This window comes from Populus nigra, chromosome 1 (assembly GCF_951802175.1).
Source record: "Populus nigra chromosome 1, ddPopNigr1.1, whole genome shotgun sequence".
Taxonomy (NCBI): domain Eukaryota; kingdom Viridiplantae; phylum Streptophyta; class Magnoliopsida; order Malpighiales; family Salicaceae; genus Populus; species Populus nigra.
Window position 1 is genome coordinate 27,497,938 of NC_084852.1, and position 22,719 is coordinate 27,520,656.

General features: G+C 32.2%; 1 protein-coding gene across 2 annotated transcripts; it reads right to left on the reverse strand.

Annotated features, from left to right (window-relative positions):
• Positions 1-15,196: 15,196 nt before the first annotated feature.
• LOC133668672 (transcription factor LHW-like) lies at positions 15,197-22,287 on the reverse strand. Of its 2 annotated transcripts, XM_062088628.1 has the most exons (10): positions 21,550-22,283; positions 20,355-20,573; positions 20,177-20,258; positions 19,790-19,831; positions 19,650-19,709; positions 17,375-19,243; positions 17,170-17,271; positions 16,638-16,778; positions 16,410-16,535; positions 15,197-15,943 (listed from the first exon to the last, which is right to left on the reverse strand). In XM_062088628.1, exons 1-10 carry the CDS (start codon positions 21,642-21,644, stop codon positions 15,764-15,766), a joined length of 2,916 nt encoding a protein of 971 aa, XP_061944612.1. In that variant the 5' UTR covers positions 21,645-22,283; the 3' UTR covers positions 15,197-15,763. The 2 variants fall into 2 exon arrangements, 1 of the variants encoding a protein (XP_061944612.1); XR_009833768.1 differs by lacking the exons at positions 15,197-15,943; positions 16,410-16,535 and adding an exon at positions 16,900-17,035 and having other exon boundaries at positions 16,741-16,778; positions 21,550-22,287.
• Between the last annotated feature and the right edge of the window lie 432 nt (positions 22,288-22,719).

Consider the following 22,719-nt stretch of genomic DNA (forward strand, 5'->3'; position numbering starts at 1 on the left):
GGCCATCAACCCGAATTAATTTGCAAGAATTAGCTAAATTAATTTGCAGCAGTAAATTAAAAGGAAAGAAAGAAATAACGATGATATAATTTTTTCTATAACCACCTTGCTGACATAGATTTTGCTTCCTATATGTAGGCATTTCGATTGGTTGGGCTTTCCAGCTCAATATTGAGTTGTAATTACTGTAGAATTTTTCTAATTGATGATAAACAATTTGTACGTTTCTTAAGGTTATCTAACCAAGCAGATCAATAACAATAAGATGGGTCACCACTATGCATTCCCAATTTTCTATTTTTTAAAAAAAGGGTACTAGCTAAGAGTCTAGAACATACTCCTATTAAATTGTGGCAGCGTTTCTTGCCTTCAGAATTCGGTATGGACCCAGCAAAAATCCAATATGGACTGGCACCAGAAGGAGACATTTGATCAGATAATGATAGTGAGAAAGGCAATTGAGGATGCTAAGATCCCCTTCACGTATGTATCCGCTAACTGCTTTGCAGGTTATTTTGATGGTAGCCTCTTGAGACCTCAACCCCTCCAAAAGACGAAGTTCGTCTTTATGGGCATGGCAATGTTAAGGATACGCAAGTAGTAGTAAGAAGAAAGAAAACCTTAATTCTCTTTTGTTGCAATTTATACTGAATTATAGACGTTGTTTTTTTCTGTTTAGTTGTTTACATGGATGAAGATGCAATTACAACATACATGCCAATTACAGCAATAGACAAGAGCTAGGAATTGCTAGGTTCGCTGCTAGCCAGAACTAATATCATTGAATAAATTTTTGTATTACCTAAGGCCACCAGAAAACATTAGAAAAAAACTAAAAGAGATCAATAAAACATGTTATGGATTGAGCTATCATGCTGAAAATTTGTACCCAAAATTGTCGAAATATCTCCAGGCTCAGGCTAGCCCGTCGGCAGCTCGGTCCTTGAACACTCTTACTTAAAGCTCTCAGGTACCATCCATTTTGATTTGGATTGTAGAAATGGTGTGTCTCTCTCACATTAGAAGCAGTCTCACGGCCTCACGGCCTCTAGTATTGCTACCCGCTCCTCCATTTTGGGTAGCGGTTCATCCTTGGGAAAACCAGGAAGACCAAGAATTGAAGCAGTCCTAAGAGAAATTAAAGCTCATTTCATCTGCATTTTTTAACACCAACAAGGATCAAGGAATCTAACGAAGTAGAAGTCTTGCAAACAAGAGAGCTATGGAGATTAGTGTAACGTCTCCCTCAAAACAAGAAGTGGACTGGACTTTTGAATCAGACTAGAGAATGCACTTGCTTGGCTATGGTAGTGTTTGTTTCCAGAAACTGGTTTCTGGAAAATCACTTTCCAAACTTTTTTATGTTTATTTGCCATTAGAAAAGTTAGTCAATGAAAAACACTTTCTAGTCAGAAAAATTTGACTTGGTTTCCAGGAAAGTGTTTTCCTTTTATTTTGAGCGGAAAACACTTTCCAGAAGTTGTGAAAAATTTAGAAATGTCATATTATTTGTTGATTGTATCAAATTTGGTCCTCAAACTTTTAATTACTATATATATTTTGTTTTGAATATTTATTTTTCAATTTCATCCCTTAGAATTTAATTTTTATATTAATTTGTCCTTATTTTTATAATTGTTATTTGCTTTTTCTTATCATTTTTTAATTGAAATTTTTTATCTATCAAATTTGATCCTCATTCTTTTAATTGTTACTTATTTTATTTGAAATAATTTATAAAATGTTAATTATTATTATTATTTTAATTTCTTCATCTTGCAATTTTTTTTAAAATTTAATCTCTATTATTTTGATTATTATTTATTTTATTTGAGATAATTTATGAAATTATATTTTTTTTCAATTTCATTCTCATTCAACTTTTTATAATTTGTAAGATTTATTCCTTATTATTTTAATTAACTTGAAAAAAATAAAACATTAATAAGTTATTTTCCAGCTTATTTTCCATAATATAACCAAACACTGGAAAGTATTTTTCAATTTATTTTTCATTACACTACTAAATATCAAAAAATAATTTATTTTTCTAGAATTTACTTTCTAAAAAGAACTACTTTCCAGCAAATAAACGGGTCTAGAATCAATTGGTTCCCATGTCATAGAGGAAGCAAAGTTCATTTAACTCCGTCAGTCAGCTTTGAAAAGCCGGGAAGGCATCAAGATTTTCAGCCCATATACATTTTTACAAAAACATATGGACTCCATTATTAAATACATGCATAGATAAAGTTCACGAGTTATGTAATGTTTTTCAAAGATAGTTTTGGACATTATCTTATTTTATGCTATCTTTTCTGATAATAAAAACATATCGATTCTCGTTATAAAAAAAATTATAATAATATAAGAAATTATTTAAATAATAAGGAATATTTTCAGGTTAGTATGCATATCAATCAAGACTAGCTTTTTTTTTCTTCAATTGATCTTATAGAAGTACCCCAAATCGACTTGGTATTTAAAAAAATATTAATAAATTTTCCTACATGTTAGTCCTAGTATTTAAACCCATAAAATCAAGGAAAGAATGATATATCTTTAACCATTATGTCAATCCTTTAAAATTAATATAAAATATATATAATGTACATTTTCTGTAACAAAATATATAGATTCTCATAAAAAAACGTATCACAATATAATGTCACTATGACTATATTATAAAATTGTCTTTAAGTCACCACTCCAACTAAGTCCAGTTTTAGATATTAATGTTTTCCATATTCTTCATTTTTTTTTATTCCATCCTATTTATTCTTCAATTGTGATTTGATAAATGCATGGTCAGTCTGCTCTTTGAAAATAGTTATCACAAATCTTCATTTAACTTTATCAAAATAAATATTTGGTCTCATGTCTTTCTTAAAAGCTTTGATGTATATGTCAAAAGAAAGTGTGCAACTTTTCTCTAGTCCAATAAGTTTTATCTTGACTTTAATAACCTTCCATTTTCTTATTTGATAAGTTATTTCAAAACATCCAATTAAGTAGTTAATATCATAAGTGTAATACAATCATTAACTAGAAGCATAAAAATATTTGATTGTATTGTCTAATTTAAAATTCATGAAGTATGAATTACTGTTGATAATAGTTCTATTCTTGAATACGATGCGTAATAAAGATATGAATACTATGGGTAAAGAAAATATACAGCAATGGATTAAAGAAGTGTTGTTGTTGGGTAAGAGACACAAAACTATATTAGGTAGAGGAAAGATTCACACAAAGTATCATAACAAATAAATGAAGTAGTAAGCTAAATACAACAAAAAATATTACAACCTAAGCAAAAAGAAAAAATAGCAGTATGACTTCTTATAACAAGCAACGGAAGGTAATCTAAAATTAGTGTAAATTAGCTAAGGAAAGGTTCACAAAAATTAGTATAACAGATAAACGAAGCAGTAAGCTAAAGATAACCAAAACTATTGCATCCTAAAAAAAGAAATAAAACAATAAAACTTCTTATAACAAGTAGGGAAATGTCATATGAAATTAGCATAAATTAGCAGAGAAAAGTTTCGCACAAATTAGCATAATAGATAAGAGAAGCAGTAAGCTAAAGACAACCAAATATATTGCACCCTAAGCAAAAAAAAAAATAACAAGCAGGGGAATGTCATCTAAAACACCAATAAAACTTCATATAACAAGTAGGGAAATGTTGTTTGAAACACTAGTAAAACTTCCAATAACAATCAAGGAAATGTTGTTTAAAATTAAAACTAAACAAGCGTTGAGATTGAAACAATTATTATCTACATTTAGCTTTATCAATTGACTAAAGAAGGGACATCATTGTAAAAGAATGAAATCTAAGGTAAACAAGCTTGAAAACCTAACATAATCTAACAAATCAGCAACACCTCATGATTGATTTCATTGAAAATATAACTATAAATTTAGGATTTTTTAAGAAAAAAAAATATTACCCATCTAGCAATCCCTTGTTGGTTGTTTTATATTCAATGTCTAGGTTGTTCTTTTTCTTACTCTACCACAATAAACAATATGGGACACAAATCAAAAGTTTAAAGTTTGAATACAATGAAACTAACACATATACATATGCGATCGAAACCCACAATTAGAATAGATTTGTATTATTGATTTTAAAGAGATAAAACAAGGTGACAAATCTTTGATTTTAATTCTGAATAGATAGCAAAGCAGAAGATAATGATTATAGCATGAGAAATAATAATGAAAACATATGAAATAAACTCATTGAAAAAAAGGTGCAATTATTTCACTATGTTTACTTACCAAGATCTGTTAACGTAAATGACAATGGTTTGTCTAAACATAATAGAAGAAGAGAAAAGGCAAACATATCTAATAGAAAGAGATGATGGTTCTTATAAGAAGATAAAGGTAATTTGGTCTGGTTTTCTCACTCTCATTTGGTAAAGTTTGTTGGAATATACAACATACTATAAATACGATGGAGTTAAATTCTGTAGCTGCTAATTAGTAGTTCAAGTCAGTTAAGTTATAGCAATTAAAGATTAGTTATAACAATAAATGTCAGTTACAACTGATCGAAAGCCAAGTCTATATATATATATATATATATATATATATATATATATATATATATATATATATATATATATATATATATTCGCATCATCTTCAAGAATAATAAGAAGAACGCATATTTTTTCTCTCAAGCTTTACTTTTTTCTTCTCTGCATATATCATTCTTGTGTAGTTTTCACATGGTATCACTAATAATCAAATATTTGTCTGCACTTTTTTTTCACCATCTTCTTAATCTTTTCAAAACTTCACAATGTCTAATCATCTTGAGGATAATGCTTCTACGGCACACAATGATTCATCCAATGTCTTTGTTCAGAATCTTTCTGATGACTCATCCAACTACTACTACTTGCATCCTTCTAATAATCATGGTGCCTTTCTAGTCTCTGAGATCTTCACTTGTGAAAATTACATTGCATGGAGTAGATCCATGTCAATTGCTTTAACGGTGAAAAACAAGATTACATTTATTGATGGTTCTCTAGTTCAACCCATCACCACTGATCAATCACTTTGTATGGCCTAGCTAAGATCTAACAATCTTGTTTTGTCATGGCTGATGAATTCAATCGCCAAAGATATCCGCAGTAGTCTTCTGTACTTCACAACAGCTTTCGATATTTGGGAAGAACTGAGAATTAGATACCTTAAAAGTGATGGACCAAGGGTTTTATATTTGGAGAAATCTTTAAGTTCTATTTCTTAGAACTCAAAATCTATCACCTAGTACTTTAGTGAATTCAAGGCTTTATGGGATGAATACATCAGTTATCGTCCAATCCTAAGCTGCAAATATGGAAACCTTGATTCTTGCTCATGCAATATTTTGAAGCATCTGATGGATTGACAACAATCAGAATATGTTATGAAATTTCTTGTAGGTCTTCATGATTCTTATTATGCAGTCAGGAGCCAACTGTTGTTTCAATCTCATTTGCCACTTATGGGCAAAGTTTTTTCTTTAATTTTGCAAGAAGAAGGTCAGAGGTACTTGCAAATGCAGTTGGTGTTTTATCAATTCACAGGCAATGGTTTCTGAACAATCTGTAAATCAATCCTCCAGACCAGTTCCAACATACGCCAATCGATTTACTAAACAGAAAGGAAAATTTGATGCAATCTGCTCTCATTGCGGTATTCAGGACACCTTGTTAATAAATGCTTTCAGCTAATTGGATACCCTCCTTGATGGAAGGGGCCAAGAGAAAAAATATTTGTTGCCACACCACATATTAGCAAAAATTTTCAAAGGATATCTACTGTAAACAATATTGTTATCTTGGAGCAAAATTCTGGCACTCCCAAAATTGTTTTCTCTCAGGAGCAAATCCAAAATTTTCTCACTCTTACAAATAGCATCTCCAACTCGAACTTAAACTCCACTACTAAGGATGCGTCTACATCAGGTATATCATTTTCTTGTCATACCATTTCTTCATCACAAAATCAATTCACTTGGATTCTTGATACAGGAGCAACATATCATATGATATGCAGTCCTCTTCTTTTTTATTCAATTGTTTTTACTGGAACTGTTAAATTTTCTCCTGATATCATTTTACATAATGCCATTTATGTTCCATCCTTCAATGTCAATCTTGTTTCTATCTCAAGATTAACTGCTGATAATACTGTTGGATTATTTTTTCTTCAAACAAAATGTATCCTACAGGACCTAAGCAAATGGAGGATGATTGGGCTTGCTGAAGTTGAATCTGGCCTATACCATTTTCACTGACCTCTTGATCAATCTAACAATAAATGTTTGCCTCCTAGTTTATTAGTCAAATCATGTATCGTTGCCTCTGATCTTTGGCATTTTTGTTTAGGCCATATTCCAGCATCAAAAATTAATCTCCTGAGTAAATCCAATTCTTCAGTAACGGCTACTAGCAATTCATCTGTGATATTTGCCCTTCAGCTAAGCAAAAAAGGCCACCTTTTCTTATGTCAAAAAATAAATCTAGTCGAGCTTTTCAATTGGTTCACATTGATATTTGGGGACCTTTTTCTGTTTCTTCTTACTCTAGTTATAGATTCTTCCTTACCATTGTTGATGATTACAATAGATTCACTTGGTTATTCTTAATGAAATCCAAATCTAAAACTAGAGCTATTATTACCAACTTTCTAGCATGTGTTCATACTCATTTCAACACTAATATTCAGACTCTTAGATCAGATAATGGACAAGAGTTTAATATGCCTGTCTTTTACCAAGAGCATAGCATCATTCATCAATTATCTGATGTTGAAACACCTGAACAAAATGGAAGGGTTGAGAGAAAACATCAACACCTATTGAATATAGCTAGATCTCTCATGTTTCAGTCCAAACTTCCATTAATTTACTGGACAGATTGCATTTTCACAACCACTCATCTGATAAATCACACTCATTCATCCATTCTCAACAATCAAACACCATATCATGTTATGTTTCAAAAACCACCAACCTACGACTATTTCAAGGTGTTTGGTTATTTATGCTTTACTAGCACAGTCACAAGCAGCCAAGGTAAATTTCATCCACGAGCCACGAAATGCATTTTTCTTGGTTATCCTCTATACATCAAAGGGTACAAAGTCATTGACTTATCAACTCTCACAACCTTTGTCTCTCAAAATGTAGTTTTTCATGAATCTGCATTCCCATCTATTCCAGACACAGTTCATACACCTCTTGTGTTTCCAAACTTTCCTCAAACCTATGATTCCATCTCTTGTACCCCAACTAAATCGGCTCCTTAAAACTCTATTCCTCTTGAAAATCTACCTTTAGTGAATTCTATTTCTGCACCTTCTTCCTTTGACAATAATGATGTTCCTAAACTTAGAAGGTCTGAAAGGCTAAGCATTCACCTAATTACTTAAAGCAATATTATTGTTGTAATATGGCTCAGATTCCTTCAGCAAATCCGGCATCTTCTGGTTGCTCTTTCTCTGGTAAGCCTTACTCTATATTCTCCTTCTTATCTGATTCCAAATTGTCTTTTAAATATAAAGCTTTCATTTATGTTGTTTCATCTATTTTTGAACCAACATCTTACAAACAAGCCAGCTCTATTCCTCATTGGCAAAATGCCATGAAAAATGAAATTAAAGCTCTTGAGAAAAACCAAACTTGGGATCTAGTAATTTTTCCTCAAAACAAATCTATTATTGGTCATAAGTGGGTATATATAGTGAAATTTCAGGCTGATGGCAGGTTGAAAGGTACAAAGTTAGATTGGTAGCTAAGGGAGTCAACAAGAGGGAATTGATTTTTTTGATACCTATTCTCTTGTTGCAAAGATGACAATAGTTAGAGTCTTTTCTATTGTTGTTGTTAAACAATGGCATTTACATCAACTTGATGTTGATAATGTCTTCTTGCATGGAGACTTAAATGAGGAAGTATATATGCAATTGCCACCAGGTTTTTCCAATCCAAATGATCCTCCGGTTTGTAAACTCAAAGGAGCTTATATGGACTGAAACAAGCCTCTAGACAATGGTTCTCTAAGCTATCTTCTTCTCTACTACACTTTGGTTTCATACAGGCAAAGTCAGATCTTAGTCTCTTCATCAGACAAACTTCAAACAGCCTTATGACGATGTTAATATATGTTGATGATGTGATCATAGCTTCCAATAATCTTGCAGAAATAGCTACAGTGAAACAATTCTTTCATGCGTCCTTTCCTATAAAAGATTTGGGAGAGCTGAAATACTTTCTAGGTATTGAAGTAGCTAGATCTACTAAAAGCATTGTTCTTTGCCAAAGAAAGTGTGCTTTAGATGTGTTGGCAGATAGAGGTTTTTATGATGCTAAACCAGTCAGTTTTCCTATGGAATCCACTTTGAAACTTACTACTCGTGATAATAGTCCTTCATTATCTGATCCTGCATTCTATCGAAGACTCATTGGCAGATTTCTGTATCTCACAATCACACAACCAGACTTATCATATGCAGTCCAAGCTCTCAGCCAATTTATGTCCAATCCTCGTACAATGCACTTGCAAGCTGTAGAGAGAGTTCTTTGATATCTTAAGGCAACCCCAGGTCAAGGATTATTTCTCAAAGTTGATTCTGATTTGCATTTAAAGACATATTCTAATAGTGAATGGGCTGGTTGCATTGACACTAGAAGGAGTGTCACTGGTTTTTTAGTTTTTCTTAGGGATTCTCATATCCTGGAAATCAAAGAAGCAACCTACTGTCAGTAGGTCCTCAACAGAAGCTGAATATAGAGCTTTGGCAACTACCACGTGTGAGCTCTAATGGCTAATTTATTTGCTGGCTGATTTCTATGTACCACACTCTCAGGCTGCATTGTTGTACACTAACAGCAAACCTGCTTCAGAAATTGCCTCAAATCCAGTACACCATGAAAGAACTAAACATGTACAATTCGATTGTCATCTCGTTAGGCAGAAATTGCATGAGGGTTTGATTAAAATCATCCACATTCCTTTCAGATTTTAATTGGTTGATGTTCTCACCAAACCTCTCGATTGTCTCCGCTTTCATCATCTTCTTAGCAAGATGGGAATGATGAATATTCATTCTCATTTTGAGGGGGGGGTGTTGGAATATACAACATACTATAGATACGATGAAGTTAAAGTCTGTAGCTGCTAATTAGTAGTTCAAGTCATTTAAGTTAGTTATAGCAGTTAAAGATTAGTTATAACAGTAAATGTCAGTTGCAACTGATAGAAAGCCAAGTCTTTACACACACACAAACATCATCATCATCATCATCATCATCATCTTGAAGAATAATAAGAAGAACGCATATTTCTTTTCTCAAGCTTTACTTTTCTCTTCTCTACATATATCATTCTTATGCAGTTTTCACAAAGTTTTTGGTTGGGAGAGAATAAATTGAGGGTTGATCTTGGGATTTCAATCTTGACACTGGAGAAGAAAAGAAACACACGACAAGCAGCTCTAATGATCCCTTGAGGATTTCAAAAGATATATAAAAAAGATCAAGAGTGTTTGGGAAGAAGATGATGGTGTTTTAGCCTTACAACAACGATTCTTTAGCCTTTTTCTTCCAAAAGTTGTCGACGGAGAAAGAAATTACTAAGATAGAAACTCATCAAAAACTAAAACAAGATGCTCACATGTACATGTGGTTGAATAACATTTTTCACTAGTTCCACTCTTTTAAATTATGCTTTAGTTAGCAACCAAACAATTAATTTTGCTAGTTAAAAAAAAAAACATAATATCTACCATAAAATCAAACACAATCTTATTTAGTTTGTCCATCTTACGGGAGACATTTGACATGCATGGACACCCCACTCCTCCTCCGGCCCTTAATTATATGAAGTTTCTTTTTTCTATTTCATATATACTTTTTTCTTTAATCAGAATGTGTGGTGTCAAGAAGAAGGCTCTACTTGTATGAGAGAAACCAAAATTTCCTCTGGCACTGCCTTGTAAAAGGTAGGGGAGGTTGTTTTCACAAGCTGAATTTTGCAGAATTACGTTTAATCAAGAATGACAGGTATATGTGCTCAATGTTCATTGAGAATAGTGAGGATTAAAGAATAATTTAAAAAAAAATTATTTAATAATTAAATAATTGAAATAACTTTATAATATAATATTAAAGTTTTAATATAAAATAGTAATGAATCTATGTAACATTAATATGAATAAATCATTCATGCGCAGTATAGTTTTAGGGTATTTTTAATGATTACGATAATAATAATAATAATTTTTAATTTTTCTCTCGTGATTTTGCAGCTTTATATGAAAAGTTAAAATGATTTTTCTATCAAATAAAATTTATTTCCATATATTTAAGCATTGAAATAGATTATAAAAATATATTTTTTTATCAATTGAACTTTTCTCAATGATTTTCTTAAAAAGGTTTAAAGTATTAATATTAAATATATTAAGATATAAATGAGTTGTTAAAATATTTTTTATTGGAGTGCATGTAAAAAAATATTATATTTTTATTTTAATATATTAAAAAATAGCTTTTTCCATTAAAATTATTCTTATTGAGAAAAATGAATTCAAAAATATAAAGATAAACAGGCAATTTCTACAATCATAAAAAGATTAATCAATTAATTTTATTAGCTTTGATAAGACATTGAGAGTAAATTATTATTTAATTCTTGTACGGTTGAAAAGGACAATTTAAGAATCTTAAAAAAGATTTAGAGTCAACTTTCATCAAAGACTCTCATAATTTTCAAAACCACAAAAAATAACTCATAAATAAATAAAAAACACAAGAATTAAAATATAATATACTCAGCGTTGAGGAGAGGGAAACGTTAAGCAACAAGTGGGATGACAAGCCATTCCAACTACTCTCTAGAATTTCTTCGGTTTAGAAAACTTCCCATCCACAAAGAAAAAGGTCTCAGCTCAATTACACAGAGGACTTCCTCCTCTCACACTCTGTCACTCTCCCTTTCTTATGGGAGGGCTTTCTAAAAAACAAGCAGCACAGTAAAATCATTATTTTTTTACATTAAAAAAATATTTATCTCGCTCCATGCTGAAAGAAAGAAACTAAAAGGCTAGGTGAAATTACTATATTATTCTTACTTTTTACTGTTGCTCTAAATTTATTGCATTATGAAATGAAATAGTAAAATAATAATTTTATCCACAAAACACAAATGACTTTGAAAGAAAGTGTAGATTAGTATTTTAGTATTTAATTATATAGTAAAATGATTAAAATACTTTTGAAATTAAAAAAGAATACTTGGGCCGGAAAGGGCACTTTGATTTTATTCATTTCAGGTGTACAATAAAATTACCTAAATGACCTTACATGGAAATTGTCTTTGCCTTAGTCAAGGGGTTTTATTGTCTTTTTCACTTGGTTTTTTTTTTTTTTTTGGAGATACCAAGTTTAAGTAGGAGCACTTTAGTATTTAGGCATATGTATAATATTAATTCATTTTTAAAAAGTCAGTTGTGTGTGAAGCTCAATGGGGGAGTGCGTGAGTGCTCCCATGCTATTTGAATAGTTCGTGCAATGTTTTTTTTGGTAACTAAACCTTGTCTTTCATGATCGTGTTTTAATTCTCACAATGTTGCCTCCATTACTGGATGGCTCGTGTGGCAAAAAAATTTTGGTTTTTACATTGGTGGCCGTTTTTTTTTTTTTTATCTTTTTTTCTTTTTTCTTTCTCGATTTTAGAGTCTTTCCTTACATATTTTCAAAGCGGCCCTTTCGTTATTATTTTTTATTTTATATTTGATTCTTTTTATTATTTCTTTCATTTTAAATATTTCATAAAATTGGAATTTTCTTTCAATTTAACAATTAAGTTTTTATTTATCTCTCAAATTTAATTCTCATTCTTTTAATTATTAAGTTTTTTAATTATTCTCTTAATGAAATTATCCTTTCAATTACTTACCTCAATATTTTATATAATTCTCTTAGTTAGATTATTTTTTTCAATTGTATCCCTTAATATCTTAGTTCATTTTATTTTATGTCAGATTCAGCTCTTATTATTTTAATTGTTATTTGTTTTATTTTTATTTTATTTATTTTTTAAATTTTTTTTTTCAATTTTGTCACTCAACATTTTAGTTATTAGGATTTTGTTAATTTTTTGGGTCACGGGTTTAAAAGATTCGACTAAGTTTTCTTAATTCTTATTTTAGGTCTTTTTTCACAATTGATTTTTTATGATTCCATACTTTTATGAGATTATCTTGATCTCATATATTAGGTCATGGGTTTCACGTGTTAATCCAACTTAACCTCACCTACTTTTTCTATTTTTTCTATCATATTATCAAAGTAATTGAGGTTTAACCTAACTCTTGAGTTTCTCTTACTTCTTTAAAAGTGCTACCTTCGCCTAAACAATTTTTAGGTTTTAAAAAAAAGTTTGATCTGGGCATGGCATAGCACGAACCACCAATCTAGTTAACAAAAGCTAAATGATAGGGGGAATTCATTATTCTCCTCCTCACATGTTACTATTCATTTTAACAATAACTTTTTTTATTTTTATCTTTCAAAATTGAGTTTATCAGGATTTGGACTTTGTTATTTTTTTCTTTATATGTGGTTGTCGTGGTCTTGGAAAAACATCTTAGTTTTGGGTTGGTGCTTAATTTTACTATCTTCTGCTTTTTTCTATCATGTTATTAAATAAAAAATGGTATATCATATTGTTAAATAAAAAATAATTTTCTAAAAAAAACATAATTGTTATAAACTAGGTTGCATGATTTATTTCAATTTACTTTCTATAAGGTTATCGTGATCTTAGAAAAATATACATTGGTTTGGTGCTCAATTTTTTGAGCATCTATTTTTTTATTATATTAATAAATAAAAAATTATTCCAGAAAAAAAACATAATTATTGAAAATTAGCCTTCATAATTTATTTCAATTTACTTTTTATGAGGTTATCGTGGTCTCAGAAAAACATCCTTTTATTGAGTTAGTGCTCAATTTTCTAAGCATCTATTTTTTATCATATTATTAAATAAAAAATATTATAGGAAAAAAACATAAATATTAAAAATTAGGTTTCATAATTTATTTTTTATGGGATTATTGTGTTTTTAGATAAACATCATGGTATTGAGTTGCTGCTCAATTTTACAAGCGTCTATTTTTTTATCATATAATTCAGTAAAAATAGTTTGAAAAAAAAAAACCAAAGTTATTAAACTCAATGAAGTTCATGGTCTACATCACCAGTTTGATGGGTTAACGTAAGTTGACCTGGTTTGATTAAATGTATTGTTGTCTCAATATTTTTTTTAAGAAAATATTTCATCTTAAAAATATTTTGAGAATCAAATTATATTTTTACCGGTGATCCGAGTTTTCTTTAACCCGCCAAATTTAATGAGTTATGTTAAAATAATTCTTTTACAATTTAAATTAAAAATCAAGCTAAACAAGAAATATCAAGTGAGTTGAGTTTAATAAAATTATCAAAAGAACTGTCCTTCTCCTGTACATTATGTTTTAATAATGCAAAATCAATAATACATCATGACCGCTAGATTTAAAAAAAAAAAAAAAAGCTTCTCCTTTTCCGATTCCTTTCCCTTTTTTATTGTAATAGAAAATGGAAGAATAAAATAAAACCCCTTTATTAAAATTTATGGCGTGTAAGAAATTGAGAAAAATAATAATCTTTAAATAAATAAAAAACCATGAGTTTCTAAATATAATACTTTGATATCACATGTAAGCAATGCTTTGATTATAAATTAACATGAATAATCGAAGATAAATTATAATACATATAATTAATCTTAGAATTCCATGATTTTCACTCTCAAATAATTATTTAGAGAAAGCATATCATTATAAATTGATTTTTCTTTTAACCCTCAATTATTTTTACGTATAATTTCTATGAAATAAAACAAACAATATTACACATCTTTTCAAATTATTTAAAATCCCTATTGCTTCACGAAACACAACTTCTTACTTGCTAATGGATTTGAGAACATTGTATCATCGAGAACTGTCAGCTTGAATTTAAATTTTGTAATGAACTGGAATATCGGTCATGCCATATCAAAATATTTGAACTTTCATAGGCTAACATCCGTCAAGGCAGAGGCTTTTCCTATTTGACTTGACTGAAGTATTAGTTTAGAATGGTTAATTATTTTTTAAAATATTTTTTTATTTGAAAATGTATTAAAATAATAATTTTTATTATTTTTTAAAATTTATTTTTTATATTAATATATAAAAACAATCCATAATACTAAAAAATTAATATTGTTTTAAAAAAATTTAATCTTTTTAAAACAATATTTATGCTACAAATATGAACAAGGTCCTCGTAGTTTTTTTACATTAATAAATAGTTTAATTGTGAAATAAAAATTTGATGGGTGTATTTAATAAAATAAATTGATAGTAAATATAAAAAAATTGCTAACGATAATTAATGACTTAATTGGTAAACTAAAAGATATATATAGATTAAAATATATAATATCATGTATAATAAATTATATTTTATTGAAACAAAATAATATAGTGGCATAATCCCGAGTTTTTTTTTCCACAATAAAATATTACTTTTTGTTCTATGTATTTTATTTAAAAAAAATCACAATGAATATCCAAAAGATTTTGGCCGAATTGAAATCAAAATAAAAAGGTATCCTTCTAATTGAAACTCATTTATTTTCTTACCACGTTACCTTTTTATCCCGCTTTTTTCTACAAGAATATTTTTAGACAAAAATCTTATTATAGCTATAAAAGCATGTTTAAATTATATAAAAAAATAATGTTTTGATAATTATAATATGAAAGTACTAAAAAGTATAACACACCACCTATGCATTGTTATTGAACTTGGAAGCAAGTTTTTTTTCTCTTCCAAACTCAAGGGCGGAAAGACAATAAAAATCAAATTTTGGATCAGGTCGTAAAATTTCCAAACTAAAAGGACTGAAAATGAAGAAAAAACAATCACAGCCCAAAAACTTGAAAAGAAAATGCGCAAAATGAACAATGGTCTTATATAGGATGATACTCGTAACGCAATGCCGCCAGCATGCAATCGATCTGGAGAGGAACCGGAAAACCCATATAACATTCAAGTAATTATAAATTCGACTAACAACAAACATTATACCATCCAAAGTATAAAATCACTGATTTGAAAACCACGCAGAATAAAAAGGGTCCAGGAGGAAAACAAATCACAACAGAAACTTGCAACACAAGAAAAAAAGACGAGGCAAACAGTCTTTTCGAAAGGAAAGACAGATCCCTTCATTTCATATCTAAAATCCCCTATACATTGGTTAATACCCCACTGATATGCAACCCTTCTCCAGCCTATAATGAGACTAAACTAAGATTCTGCAGCATTGATGTCTAGTCACCTAAAACACCACCAATTTACGTACTCTGAAGCTAAAATTGTTTCCCCCAACCGTGGATGATCCAAAATTCGGATGTTCATCGCCAAAAGGAACACAAAGTTGAAAGTTCGTGAGAAGCTTTAGCTATCTAAACAAATTCCCCCTTCTGTGAGATGAAGTTAGGCATAATCTAGTTTTTTGGGGACAAAAATGTTAGAGATAGTTAGAACTGCCAGAGAGCTTAAGGCTGGAACACATGTTAGTCATGGCAAGCAAAACTGCAATTGCTCTTAACATATCCACACCAGAAATACTGTTTAGCAGGCAGTTCACTGCAAACTACTAGGCATACCAGTTGCAGGTATAGAGGTAGCTTGGGGGAACGTGTGATGAACCATCGTATTGCCATTCTCCAATGCACCCACTGGTGGTGCACTGCCCTTGACAGTTTGCTCCAAAAGTTGAACAAGAGACATAAATATTTCCATCCTTGTTACATCCCTGTTTGCCTGCATATGACACTTGAATTTAGATGACCAAATGCGAAGATTGTAAAAGATGCGCATTCTAGCAGGGGATAGTGAGGCAACCATCATTAAGATCGCTAGCAATATAAAGAATAAATTCTGAAAATTACACTAAAGCATGGTAGTTTGCACAACACAGCAAGTGCGAATCGGACACATTTTTACCAAGGTTATGCATTTCTTTTCCCATGATCTTGTAGTTCAAGATCAGATGTAAAAGAAGACACTCATTTGGCATATTATTATTTAAAAAATATGCTCTTCCCGCCTTGAAGAGGAATGATGAAAAGGAACTAGCATTATTTCTATGTATGGAGGACAAAGAAGCCAGTAATGCCACTGGAAAGATAGTCCAAAAAGGTGAGGGCACCCCACATATTCCTTCCATGAAAGGTTACTTGGGACCAACAGTTGATTATGCATGCAGTATTTCAGTTTAGAATCCTACCTCTACAGCAAAACGTGCCCAGATCTTGTCATTTCGAGTTTCCATCACCCCCTTCAGGATTGTCAAACCCAATCCCCTAATTAAATCAGCTATCTCTAGAAAGAAGCCCCGTTCTTCACAAAGCATCTGTCATAAGAGGAAATACAAGATTCAACATATAGGATAAAAGAAACTTGTTAAAACCAACAACTCCAATATCTGAGTGAAGAAAAAAAAAGGTGCTGTTACCTCCACGAGCATCTGACGAGGTGGATTCAGATCTTCAACTATGATAGGACAAACCATAGATTGTGAACCAACTTCAAATGCCCATGTTGCCCCTCCCTCAAAATTTTCCTTCAAAAGCAGTCCACTTTCCTTGTTAAGAAGCTGCAAATTTACAAGAACAAAATACACAATCAGAAACATTTCTCTCGTTAGTAATTGTTCAAAGCACAAAATGTCAAAAACTAAGCTAGATATAAGAGTAATTTAATCATTTCCAATATACATTATCTGTGCATAAATCCTGACTGATGTCCTTGATAACTGTACTTGATATGACAGATATCCCCATATCAAGTTTATGCCAATGAAATTTTGTAGGCATTCCCCATTCCTGCCCCCAATACCCATATGCAGCGGTACTAGACATTGTTTTGACAAAACAAGAGTATTATGTTCCCTCCATTAAGTTTAGAATGGGCAGGAAACAAAAGAAACACCAGTACAAATTGTCATGGATAAGATTATACATATAAATAGTGTATGCAAGTGATACCTTGGAGTCCCCAGTTTGTTTCAGTTTATCTGCATGCTTCGTCACGCTTTGCAAGAAAAGCATATGCTTGATTGTGCGTTCAAGCAGAGCATCTATGCTACACTGTTAGACCACAGTAACAGAAAGAATAGTATCAAATCTGACTGTCATCGTTAGCTATCACAGGAAAAAGACATGCAGCAGAAGGATTAAAGAAATGCATTACTTTTGCTCCATTTGGTACAATCTCACGCAACTCCTTAACACGATCTTGGATCATCTGACGATCTTTCGGCCTAGGTCTTGGGTTCTCTCCAGCTTTAAGCCTTTTGCGATTTGGCTTGCTTGTTTCATCGTTTTTCTTGGAAAATGCAGTTGAAACGCTACAATCATGCCCTGCATTATGCCCTTGCTCAACCCAGGAACTCAGTTGGGACCCATAAATGGAAGTAGTTTGAGAACAAGTTCCTACATCATCCTTGCTGCAGCCAGATCTAAAAGAGCTAGATGCTATGGTCCCTGCTCTTTTAGGCAGGCTAATTAACTCCCTTTGCACCTGATCACACATTCCAATCCTGCCATAGTTGGCAGAACCACCGGGAAAGGACGGCGTACTAATCTTTGTCAATGTTGTTCTGCAAGAAATATTATCATCTGAGCTCTGTTTGGCAGCAGAGTGTGCCTTAGATACCACAGCATCTAAAAGATGGTCAGTACCCAGGTCAGAGAACATGTTACTGTCTGAGACTCCTCCAGTAAGTGAAAAAAGATCAGAATTTGCCTCCCGGATGCTCATAAATGTTGAAGCATCTTTAAACATATCTTGTGTCTTCTTCACACACGGTTCATCCCCAAGTAAATTATTCCACTTGCCGTTGAGTAATTTGTTTTTAAATTCCACACCCAAAATATCATACAAGTCATCCCCAGAGGGAGGTTGAGCACATGGTTCCTCGCGCTTAGCATTTACAGTGACAGTATTCTGACTTCCAGATGCGCTCATCAGGCAATCATTAACGGAACCAAGAACATTCTCGCTCAAATATACATGTTCACCTGGTTGAGTCAGCGGGACATTAAGTGCTTGAAATAAATCACCTTCAATCTTTTTTTCCATTGTAGTTGCTTCCTTTTTAGTAGGCTTCACATCTGTGTGGGGATATTCAAGATTGGAACCCCTTGAAAGAATGCCACTCGCACTTGATTGATCCAACAGACCAGATAAATGATCATCCTCTGCCCTTGAAGAACCTACATTTTGAGTCCCAACCCCTGCCAGCAGCGTGGATGAGTGATTGATATCTGCCAATTTCTGTGGTTTTAATAAGGAACAAAGATTGGAGTTTGCTCTTCTCTTAGTGCCCACTTCACTAGGTAACTGTCCAGATATATGAGAACCTCCAGTAGAAGTAAGAAAATGGCCTTCATTTGTCCTTGGGTGGGCCATAGTAAGGCCATTTGATTCATTTTTATAGTGGCTAACATGATTTTGTGCACCAACATCAGAGAAAATCTGCTGTTCCAGTAATTTTAGTATGCTACTATTGGTATTTGACTGACTAATAATTGGTCGATGATTGAATCCAAGTCTTAAACTGCTTGAAGCAGTCTGGTGGTTCAGCCACGCACCAGGATTTGAGGGGATCACTTCAGCTCCAACAACTCCATTTGCTAGTTGGCCCATGAATGGATTGTCTGGCTTCACAAGTGAGGTAATTTTTGGTTCACGGAAGTCATCACAAGATTTAGCTAAAATTCCAGTTGCATTGGGGATATGAATGGCTGAAGAAGTAGCATGTTGATCATCCTGAACCTGTCTATTTTGAGAACAAGAAGGTTGACCAACAATTCTAGAAGCCTCCTGAGATGAGATTATTTGTTGGTTGCAGCTGTCTGCCAAGGAAGGAGTGGAGCTTGGCACCTTATAAGTTCCAGAAAAACACACAGGAAGAGCCATTCCACAGGAAATAGGCATTCCAATTCTTTCTGTGGTTTCTTTTTCCATATGGTTGTCAGACAGAAGTGCTCCAGGGACACACCCTAGTTGCAGGATCAAACTCTTCACGTTATTCACGAACCCAATATTCTCCAGAATCTGACAGTAAAGATAAAATATAAATATACAAAGAGCATCAGGAAAAATTCTTTGACATAATGAATAAGTGACCAGTGCCATAGAATATTGAAATCACAGGTATAGCTGTAGAATCAGTGGTGATGAATAAGTTAGAAATAGATTGCCTCGGAACTCTACATTAACTCCAATAAACAGTTATGCAAATATATGATGGCTATATTGAAAAAAAAAATAGTGACCAGAAGGAATTTAATAAAACCAAAACCCAAATTGGACACCTTTATGAAACAAGCAGAGTGGAAAAGACCAAAAGATATAAGAAAAATAAATCTAACCAACAAGTGATATTATTTGCACAATATATCATTGCAATTGAAAATTCAATTCATTAGCACATCGAAACAACTGAATAACAAGGACTTACAGCCAAGGAAGAACCAAGTTGAAGTACACCATGAGGACAAACAGGAATAACAGCAATTGTCTGCCAAAAAAAAAAAAACTTTCATGGAAGGCAGATTGAAGATTGTTGCAGAAATTAGAACATATGGGAAGCTTACAAACCTGCATCCCAGCTGAAAACTGGTGATGAACCTCATTTAAAACCTGTAGAACAGACAAGATTGAAGTTATAACAAGTTCAACTACTAACAGTGCAGCCGCATTGCATTTCACAGGAAGAAGTACACGCTACTATTGCATTAAGATGTTGTCGTTTAACTTTCCATCAAAATAATAGAATTCCACAATTTCCTCTCTGTTAAATTCAGTTACGAATTATCATTAGAGTATGTGTACTAAAGATGATCAGGAGAAAACAAAAAATAGAACTTTCAATGGACTCCAGCTAGCAAATTGTGCAACTAAGAATGGCTAATGGATACTGATATGCAATCTCAATTAGTGTAAAACATTATTCCATAGCACAGGATGAAAACTTATGTAGCGTACTTCTGGAGGATGGGCATCTTTACTGTAATTATTTGCAAGAATCCACTCATGGTTTCCTGTAAACGCAACACGCCCAACGATTCTGGAAAAATAACAAATCAGACTTTCAATTGTGCACAACAGGCAGTCATAATGTGAAACTAAAATGTAAGGTACATGAAATGGAAGAAAAACATACCCTTCGCCTACAATATTAACCTGATTATTCACCATCATTTTGTTAATAAGCGAACAGAGTCTACCCCCCGCTTGAATTCCAAGCTGAGAGGAGTGAACATCAGAACCAAAGTGTCCTTCCCACTCTCCAAAAGGAAGTGCTAGGTTCTCAGTTCCAGAAGTACTTGGGGGAACTGAACATGATGTTGGCTCGTAGTGACATTCCTCCCAGATTAACAACCTGCAAATTAACATAATATCTCAGATCATTCAGCTCTATAACAGAATTTAGCAAGTAACTAAGACCAAAAAATAAATCCCACCTTCTGTTTAGTTACCAAAACGCCAAAAGGAAAAAAAAATTAGATACCATTTTCTATTATGATTTTTCTTCCCCTTTTCTTAACATCTTCTCAGGATCCAAACAGAAGATAACAAAAGAAAATAAACGCAACCATTCAGCAGAATCTTCAGTTGCTGATAAAATCGTAACTATTTCTTTCTATTCAAAACCAAGATAACAGGACGAAATGGAATCAAGCAAGCTAGGAAGAAATGGAATCAGTAGATTTGAAGAACATAAAATCATTCCAATACAGAAAGGGTTTAGTCAAACCAATACAAATCAACTTTTTACTTAGATTCTTAAAGACAAAACAGAATAAACCAAAACACAAGGTTCCAAAAACAGAGGAAAAGAAAGGGTGTATTAGATTGCGCATCCCACATAAGACAACAGTGACCAATCAGACTTCTGACCGAAAAAGAAAAGGAAAAAAAAAAGAACAACCAGACTTTAACATATCATTCAAAGACCAAAATAGCCTAAACAGAAAAAATACTGAAGCTGGACCCTCTTATTGTTTGGTCACCGAGAAAATACTTCAAGAACAAAACCCAGAATCCCATGTTAACTCCAGAACAGACAAAGGTAAAATCACTCATCAGATCCTCTTTGTTTGGTCACTCGGAAAATACAGGAAAAGCACAAAAAAAAGTAAAAGAAAACCCCAGCAAAAGATACACCACAAATTCCACTGTTCCCTCTATTTTCCTAACAACCAAGCAGAAAAGCACAAAAAAACTCAGAATAAATGTAAAAACCCAGAAAACAGAAAGCCTTAAATAAATTCAAAGTTTCACCCCTTTTTTTTCTTCGTTCAACTCCATTTTCTTAGCAACCAACCATACCAAAGAAAGAAGAAGAAAAAACTTACTTAGGATTCTGGCATCCGATCTTCCAAAAAACAGCATAACACCATTGATTAACACCACAAAGTATCTTCAAAACTTCTCTCAACAAAAGACCCATCTCACAATTTCAAACTGACCTCCAAATCAAGGCTTTCCTTAAACAACGAGAACAACAACTTAATAGCACGAAAAGAGTAACAAAAGTGGAGTCGCTGGTTTGTATCTGGTCAGAGCCAAAGACTGCACATTTCTTGGACAGTCTAACTTCCACGACAGGATCCTCTCCCAGCCTGCTTAGTTCTAAGACCACCGCTCCTTTTTCTCTCAGGATCCAAGCTCACTGCTATTAACATTCTCTCGCAACCCATCCCCACCACCGACACGGGAAAACCCACGAAGATTTTCAAACAAGAGATCAAAAAATAGTTAAAAGTCCCTAGATTATGCCACAAGCTTCTAGCTTGAAGGTAGCCTTGATTTGCTCCATTTTTTACACACAGAAAGAAGGAAAGATTGAGAAGGAAAAAACGAAAAGAAAAGGAGAATAATACTAAAATCTTGGAGGAGGGATTGTGTTTTGTGTGTGTATCCTTGGTCCTTGCTCTCTTTGGTTTTGGTTTCTCACTTGGCTTGGTGAGGTTTCAGGATTGAGAGCTCAGCTGCTTTCTTTCTCTTTCTCTTTCTCTTTCCTTCCTTCTGATAATATTCTCTTCTGATTGTGTTGTGTTTGAAAAAAGACTTTCTTTTTCTCTTTTTTTTTATAGGTGTTTAAACGACTTTATAGGTGACCTTGAAGGCTAGGATCGAGAATTTTTATAGAGTATGGTTATTGTCTTTGTAAAAAGAACTAGATGTAATGTACGCGCAATGTTTGTGTGTTATCATAAGTTTGTGGAAAAAATAAAAAACAAATTATATATAAAAAAATTATTGTAATCTACTATATTTATATTTTTAAGAAAAAAACTATAAAATTAAATTTTTAACCAGTTTAATATTAAAAAAATAAAATTGACAAAGATTATTTTAGAAAAAATTATTAAAAAAAACAAAAGAAAATAAAAATCATACATGGAAACACTGTAGCAATCTATAGTGTTTCATGAGGAAATATACAGTTGTAATTCTTAACTGGCTCAATAATAATAAAATTGATAAAGATAATTAAAAAAAAAGGCATAACAAAAAAAAAC